At 41.6% G+C, this 8,846-nt stretch overlaps 1 protein-coding gene across 1 annotated transcript; it reads right to left on the bottom strand.

Annotated features, from left to right (window-relative positions):
* Positions 1-279: 279 nt before the first annotated feature.
* Positions 280-1,188, bottom strand: LOC102953414 (olfactory receptor 2H2-like). The gene has a single exon (XM_007084985.2). The coding sequence runs from the start codon at positions 1,150-1,152 to the stop codon at positions 280-282; it is 873 nt and encodes a 290-aa protein (XP_007085047.2). The 5' UTR covers positions 1,153-1,188.
* Positions 1,189-8,846: the final 7,658 nt, after the last annotated feature.

Below are 8,846 nucleotides of genomic sequence, written 5' to 3'. Positions count from 1 at the left end.
TAACTGAGCCACCCGGTACCCCATGCCGTCTTTTTATAATAATGAAAATGGTGTCTACTTCCTGATGGTAGCTTGACTCAGAGCAATGTTTCTCCTACATTTAAGTTTAAGAATAACATTGCCAGCTGCATCACATTTACTTTTCATTAGTCCACTGTCTGTACAAAGCACGCAATTGGCCCCTCTCTTCTTTAGAGTTGATGATTGAGAGTCCTCATGCATGCAAATCAGCAAATGAACTGGACAAAAGCTGACTTCCCCTTGAGTCTGAGCCCCTCCTCACTCTTCACTGGACATTCTGTATTTCCCTAGGAGCCTCCTGAAAGCTCGCTTCATGTCCTTGTTCCTTAAAGTATAGATGAGGGGGTTGAGAGTGGGGGTCACCACAGTGTAGAAGAGAGTTAGAAATTTCCCTCCCTTCTGGGAAAAATGACTCCGGGGTTGGATATAGACAGCGGTGACACTGCAGTAGAAGAGAAAAACAACAGCCAGGTGGGAGGAGCAGGTATGGAAGGCCTTACTCCTTCCATTCTGGGACTGGATGGCCAGCACTGCCTGGGTGATACGGCCATAGGAGACAAGGATGAGCAGGAGGGGCCCCATCAGGAAGATGGCACCAATCACTGAGATCTGAAGCTCATTGACATGTGTGTCTCCACAAGCCAGGCGGATCAGTGCAGGGACCTCACAGACAAAGTCGTCAACCTGGTGGTGATGGCAAAAGGAGAGTTTCATGGTAGTGGGAGACTGCACCAATGTCCCAAAAACCCCACTTGCCCAGACCAGGAAAGCCAACTTGTGACACAGGGGTGGGTGCATGATTACTCCATAGTGCAGGGGCCGGCACACTGCCACATAGCGGTCGAAGGCCATGACCAGCAGCAGAACACATTCTGAAGCTCCGAGTCCCAGGAAGATGTAGAGCTGGACTGCACACCCCAAATAGCTGATGGTCTTGTCCGAACTCCAGAAATTCATGAGCATCTGAGGGATGCAGCTGGTGGTAAAACAGAGGTCCAGGATGGAGAGGTGGGTGAGGAAGAAGTACATGGGGGTGTGGAGGTGGGGGTCCAGGTGAGACAGGAGTATGATGGTGGTGTTGCCCACTAGTGTGACTGTGTAAAAGACAGAAACCGCCATAAATAGGGTCATTTCTAGCCTAGGGTTATCTGAGAAGCCCAAGAGAATGAAGCCATCTGGGACGGTGCCATTAGCATGTCTATCCAGCGCCCACCTGAATCTACAAGGAACAACACATCAGTTAGAACACCACCTAAAAGAGGTAGAGAAAGGTGATATTTGATTTTAGAACGTCACCCTTTCTCTATTAATATTTTCTGTAAACTTTTACTGGCTGTTCTTTCATCTCTGTCCCTTTTTGGACATTTTCATCTGTTAATTTCTTCAAAGGTGGATAATTCTAGCAAACTCCTAGAACATGAGATTGTGGTAGGTCATTCTTTTAAACTAACCCTTGCCAGTGTGCCTGAGTGGTTCAGTTGGTTAAGTGTCTGTTGATTTTGGCTTAGGTCATGATCTCACAGTTTCAGGAGATTGAGCCCTGTGTAGGGCTCTGCACTGAGCATGGAGCCTTCTTGGGATTCTTTCTCTTTCTTTCTCCCTCTGCCTGTCCTCTGCTCATGCTCTCTCTCAAAATAAATAAATCAACGTAAAAAAATAAAACTAACCTTTGCACTATGAACAACTTATGGCAACAAACTGCACAGCCTAGATATAATGGAGAAAAATTTGAGAAACATACAAACTACCAAAACTGAATCAGGAAGACATAGAAAATCTGAATAGATCAATTACTATTATACAGACTGAATCAGTAATAAAAACATCTCCCAATAAAGAAAAGCCTAAGACCAGATGTCTTCACTGGTGAATTTTACCAAATATTTATAAAAGAAATAACACCAAACCTCAAACTCTTCCAAAAAAATCAGAGGAAGGAACACTGCCAAACTCGTTTAAAAAGGGCAGTATTACCTTAATACAAAATCCAGATAAGGACACCAGCAGAAAAGAAAACTGCAGACCAATATCCCTGATGAATATAGGTGCAAACATTCTCAGTAAAATGCTAGCACACTGAATTCAGCAGCCCATTAAAAGCATTATGCCCCACGATCAATGTGGGACTTATCCTTGGGATGCAAGGATGGTTCAATATATGCAACTCAATCAATACATACAACATAAATACAATAAAAGAAAAAAAGCATATTATTATTTTAATACATGTGGAATAAATGCTTGAAAAAATTCAGTATCTGTTAATGATGAAAACTCCTTAAAAAGTCTGAGTATCATTGACATTGTTGAGTATAGTCACATTAGTGTCAGGTGTACAACAGAATAATTCAACAGGTTTATACATTATGCAATGCTCAGAACAATTGTAACCACTATCTGTCTCCATACATCACTATTACAATATCATTGACTATGTTCCCTGTGCTGTGCCTTTTATGTTCATGACTTCTTCATTCCATAACTGGAAGCTTGTATTTTCTACTCTTTTCTACCCATTTTACGTATCCTCCCACCCTCTTCCCTTTTAGCATCCATCAGTTTGTTCTGTGTACATATATATCTGATTCTGCTTTTTGTTTCTTTTTTTTTCCTTTTTATATTCCATACATGAATGAAATCATTGGTATTTGTCTTTCTCATTCTGACTTATTTCACTTAGCATAACACACTCTAGGTCCATCCATGTTGTCACAAATGGCACTATCTCATCTTTTTAAGATGACTGGATGATATTCTATTGTATAAGTATAACATCTTTCTTACCCATTCACTTATCAATGGACATTTGGGTTTCTCCAATATGTTGGCTATTATAAATAATGCTGCAATACAGTAAAATAAACAATCAACAAAACTAAAAGGCAACTGACAGAATGGGAAAAGATATTTGCAAATGAAATATTAGATAACGGGTTAATATCCTTAATCTATAAAAAACTTATCAAACTCAATACCTAAAAAACAAATAATCCAGTGAAGAAAGGGACAAAAGACATGAATAGACACTTTTCCAAAGAATACATAGAGATGGCTAATAGAGACATAAAAAGATGCTCAACATCACTCATCGTCAGGGAAATAGAAATCAAAACCACAATGAGATACCATCTCACCGCTGTCAGAATGGCTCAAATTAACAACTCAGGAAACTATAAATGGTAGTGAGGGTGCAGAGAAAGGGGAAACGTTTTGCACTGTTGGTGGAATGCAGACTGGTGCAGCCACTCTGGAAAATAGTAGGGAGGTTCCCCCCAAATTAAAAATAGAATTACCCTACCAATGTAGGATATGTCATTTCATGTTAAAGGAAATGATTGCCTTAATGACATACTGTTCAAAGTACAAGATTTAAATTTGAAAAGGAAGTTTTTTTAAATATGCACTTTTATTTTTTAAAAAGCAGTATTAAGAGGCTCCTGGTTGGCTCAGTTGGTTGAGCGTCTGACTTTGGCTCAGGTCATGATCTCACTGTCCTTGAGCTCTGAGCCTGGAGCCTGTTTCAGATTCTGTGTCTCCCTCTCTCTCTGCCCCTCCTGAACTCATGCTCTGTCTCTCTCTGTCAAAAATAAATAAACATTAAGAAAATTTAAAAAAGATAAAAAACAGTATTGAAATCATTTTATTTGGAGTGGAGACCTAGAGCTGGAAATGAATTTCCTTAAAATCTAGTTCTTGAGCTTTATCGTTACACCCCCATGTAAATGAGGAAATTAGAACTCAAAATAATCTTGTGCATAATACACACAAAAAATCTAGTGTAATTTTAGTGTTCGGATTTCTATGACACTCTCTGTTTCAGAATTAATTAAAAGCAGAATCGGGGGCGGGGGAGGGATCAGATTTGTGATTACAACAGGTTTGTGGTAGGGGGTAAGGTGAACTGCAGGAAGGTGGTCAAAAGTTACCCACTTCCAGTTATAAAATAAGTAAATAAAGGATGTAATATATAAATGATGCCTATAGATAACACTGCTCTATAATGTATATGAACTTTGCTAAGAGAGTAGACCCTAAGGGTTCTCATCAAAAGGAAAACATTTTTTTTTCTTTTTCTTTTTTTTGCTTTTAATTGTATCTATCTCAGTAAGGGACATAATGATTTCATAATATATGTAAGTCAAACCATTATGCTGTACAGTTAAAATTTATACTGTGATTTATATCAATTATATCTTTAATAAACTGGACAAAAACCCACCTATCTTTGTTATTCTTTTGACATTAGCATCGTTTGATTTTTCTACCCTTTTGTTTTTAGAATCAAGTTGAGTTTCTGCTTAAGTTGTTTTAGGTTGAAATTTATGTTTTCTCTCTGGAAAAAAACCCCAAAAGTCCACTTCTGTACTTATCCTGAGTCACATCTGCTTTTTTCTAGAGCAGAATTTGACATCTAATGTGTCATTAAGTGATATTTTCATTGATCACTGATGAAACCACCATACATTTGAGAGCTAATGATATATTTTATGACTTTGCATGCTCAGTGTTCTCCTTTTTGTGACAGAGGGCGGAAACAAACAGCCACTTAGCAGCTCTCTTCCCACATCTGGAAAAGCCTAGACCAGTTGAACTTAGCATATTAATTTAGCATACATATTTGTCTCATTTGGCCCTCACTCCATAAGTTGGCTGTGGTTTTTCCTAATAATACATGTCTACACATCTCGACTTCTTGTGTGATTAAATATCAAAAGTGTCCCAGGGACATTTTCAAACTGCTTATAAAACACTGCTGACTATGTCACTTCCTTTGGTGTTCTGTGACCCTGTGTGACAATCTCTGCTCATATGAGATATTATCACTACTGGAATTTATGCTACTGATGTTGTTTGTGCAAGCTGTGTTAGAGTAGGCTACGGACACTCTCTCCATTCATTGCAAGTCCTTCCTATGCAACCAGCACTGTGTGGTCCCACAGTCTGTGCTCTGGACCTCAACTCTGCCAAAACCCCAAGGCAATGGCTCTGTGGTTCCTCCTCAGGAGACTGGTCCCTACACTTGCCTTTCCTGACCCATCTGTCTTACCTGTCCAGTCTTGATAATTCATGTAAAACACCAGTCAGAGCCTAAAGAAAGTTGTGGTTACAGATGGTGATGAACATTGGAGAATCTAGGTATACATTTGGGCAAGCCAGACAAATCTAAAACAGAGCAGAATAACAACAAAAGGAGTACCCACTGAGGAAAGAACAATGTGTCACCTGGACTTTGTGCACATTCTGGGGGACTAAGAAGTGTTTCTGTGTTGGATATTATGGATTCATGATAAAACTAGGTCCCCCATTGCACCCTGCACAGAGATCTTTGGTTGTTCTCTAATTTCTCACAGTTCCCTGGTTTTCCTTTGCTGACCTCATTGGGCCTGTCCACATGCACATGCATTGGCTCCCACATTCCCCCCACTGCCTCCAGCAATTCTGATGATCCGAACATCATGGTGTCTGCTACCTGCGAGGTTTTACAGAAATTAGTTTTACACCAGCAACTTGGAATTTAGGAAAATATTCTTTTGGCTGCTACATAATCATTTAATACAGTTAACATTTCTCTCCCCATCTGCACCTAAATACTTGAATTGTCAACAATTTTCAGTTTGTTTCACCAATGCATTCCTGCTGAAGTTTTTTTCTGTTTTTGCTACTAATATTTAAAATCATTAATGTATTAATTAAATTAGTATATTAATTAAATTGATATTAACTATTAATAATGAAATAAATGAATCTTACTTTTTCAGTTGTATTTATCTAATTTCATGCCTAATCCCATTTTCATTCTCATGTGACAGTTATCTATATTCTCTTACAAATGGCTCAGCTAGATGTTGAGCCACTGTGGCGAGTGCCTGGCATTGGAAACTCAATGCAAATACCAAAGTACTCTACCCTTAACTGAAGATGTGGATTTCTGAAGTTTCTGAAAATCCAGAGAACCATTGACTAGGGAGAAAACACACACACTAATCTCAGCCTCTTTTGAGTTTGTGCTTGGAATATATTCCTTTCCCTCTCAGCCTCTCAGTCATAGCCATTCCCAAAGACATCCGTGAGGTTCCCACTGCCTTTTTTCATAGGATTTTATGGTATGGTATCTCAGTCCAGGCTTGATCACAACTTGATCAGTGGGGTAAATGACTTACCTCCAGAATACCATAGTTGTTGAAAGGGGCTTAGATTTAAAGACCTGCTTTTATTAACATCTTGGTGCACAGAATCATGGAGAGATCACAGCAACCAGTGCCCTGGAAATGTCCTGCCTATCCCAGAAAGACTCAGCTTGCTAAGACTAATAAAGCCGCTGGGACTTCATCTCAGATGAAAATTAGCCTTTCATCTGAATGTCTTCTGTGGTGAGTTCTGTCACCTCAGCACTTACCTGCAACTGCTCTGAGCCATTAGAGATGGCGGACCCATGGGGGCACACCACGAAGGATTTCTCTCCTGTCTTTCAATCTGCCTAAATTAGACTTTTTTTGTTCATAATCTAATTCTGTCAATGGAAGGCTCAATAAATCCTATTGGTCTTTGAAGTCTTCTGCTCAGTCTGGTTCCCATTCTCATGCTTTCCTCTGATGAGCTGTTTGGATTCAGAATGCAGGGGGTTTTTTTCCTCATGGACAAAAGACAAAGATGCTCAGAAAAGACTTTGATCCAGAGGAAAGGATTTTTTTAATATGTTACCTATTCTTTTTTTTAATGTTTATTCATGTGTTTTTGAGAAATACAGAGTGGGGGTGGGGCAGAGAGATAGAGGGAAAGAACTCCATGCAAGTTCTGCACTGTCAGTGCAGAGCCCAATGTGGGTCTCAGTCCCATGGACCATGAGATCATGACCTGAGCCTAAACCAAGAGTCAGATGCTTAACTGATGGAGTCACTCAGGCTCCCCATAGGTTATTTATTCTAAATTTTATATGTGCTTATAGAAGAAAATTGTAATACTAAGTTGTATATGTAGTATGTCCCTGCAATAGTCACTGTCATGGTTTTATGTGTGTTCTTAAGGTCACATGAAAACTGAAATATATAGATTTTTTAAATTGATCAGTTACTTAATTGTTTTTCCTAAAGGTGGAGAGAAAATGGAAGACTTGAAATCATTAAGGCGAGCAAATTAATCCTTGGGTTTTTACAATCTTCTCCTTATCAGCACAAAGACAAAAAAAAAAAAAAAAAAAAGGATAACAACCAAAAACCACATTCTGCTAGTGGGGCAAAACTGTTTTTAAAAAGATAAAAGTATTTTATAAGTTTTATCTCAGGTCCGTTAGCAATTGAGAATATCACTTTGGGGAGGTTCCGGAAGATGGCGGCGTAGGAGGACGCGGGGCTCACAACGCGTCCTGCCGATCACTTAGATTCCACCTACACCTGCCTAAAGAACCCAGAAAACCGCCAGAGGATTAGCAGAAGGGAGTCTCCGGAGTCAAGCGCAGACTAGAGGCCCACGGAAGAGGGTAGGAAGGGCGGCGAGGCGGTGCGCGCTCCACGGACTGGCGGGAGGGAGCCGGGGCGGAGGGGCGGCTTGCCGGCCAAGCAGAGCCCCCGAGTCTGGCTGGCAAAAGCGGAGGGGCCGGACAGACTGTGTTCCGACAGCAAGCGCGACTTAGCGTCTGGGAGGTCATAAGTTAACAGCTCTGCTCGGAAAGCGGGAAGGCTGGAGGACAAAGGGAGGGAGAGCTGCTGAGCCCCCGGACGGCAGAGCTCAGCTTGGCGGGGAACAAAGGCGCCAGCGCCATCTCCCCCGCCCATCCCCCAGCCAAAATCCCAAAGGGAACCAGTTCCTGCCAGGGAACTTGCTCGCTCCGTGCAAACACCCAACTCTGTGCTTCTGCGGAGCCAAACCTCCGGCAGCGGATCTGACTCCCTCCCGCTGCCACAGGGCTCCTCCTGGAGTGGATCACCTAAGGAGAAGCGAGCTAAGCCTGCCCCTCCACCCCCCGTGCACCTTGCCTACCCACCCCAGCTAATACGCCAGATCCCCAGCAACACAAGCCTGGCAGTGTGCAAGTAGCCCAGACGGGACACGCCACCCCACAGTGAATCCCGCCCCTAGGAGAGGGGAAGAGAAGGCACACACCAGTCTGACTGTGGCCCCAGCAGTGGGCTGGGGGCAGACATCGGGTCGGACTGCGGCCCCGCCCACTAACTCCAGTTATACACCACAGCACAGGGGAAGTGCACTGCAGGTCCTCACCACGCAAGGGACTCTCCAAAATGACCAAACGGAAGAATTCCCCTCAGAAGAATCTCCAGGAAATAACAACAGCTAATGAACTGATCAAAAAGGATTTAAATAATATAACAGAAAGTGAATTTAGAATAATAGTCATAAAATTAATCGCTGGGCTTGAAAACAGTATACAGGACAGCAGAGAATCTCTTGCCACAAAGATCGAGGGACTAAGGAACAGTCACAAGGAGTTGAAAAACGCTTTAAACGAAATGCAAAACAAAATGGAATCCACGATGGCTCGGCTTGAAGAGGCAGAGGAGAGAATAGGTGAACTAGAAGATAAAGTTATGGAGAAAGAGGAAGCTGAAAGAAAGAGAGATAAAAAAATCCAGGAGTATGAGGGGAAAATTAGAGAACTAAGTGATACACTAAAAAAAAATAATATACGCATAATTGGTATCCCAGAGGAGGAAGAGAGAGGGAAAGGTGCTGAAGGGGTACTTGAACAAATTATAGCTGAGAACTTCCCTGAACTGGGGAAGGAAAAAGGCATTGAAATCCAAGAGGCACAGAGAACTCCCTTCAGACGTAACTTGAATCGATCTTCTGCACGACATATCATAGTGAAA

Source organism: Panthera tigris, chromosome A1 (assembly GCF_018350195.1).
Source record: "Panthera tigris isolate Pti1 chromosome A1, P.tigris_Pti1_mat1.1, whole genome shotgun sequence".
NCBI classification, from domain to species: domain Eukaryota; kingdom Metazoa; phylum Chordata; class Mammalia; order Carnivora; family Felidae; genus Panthera; species Panthera tigris.
This window is presented reverse-complemented; position numbering and strand designations above follow the sequence as displayed.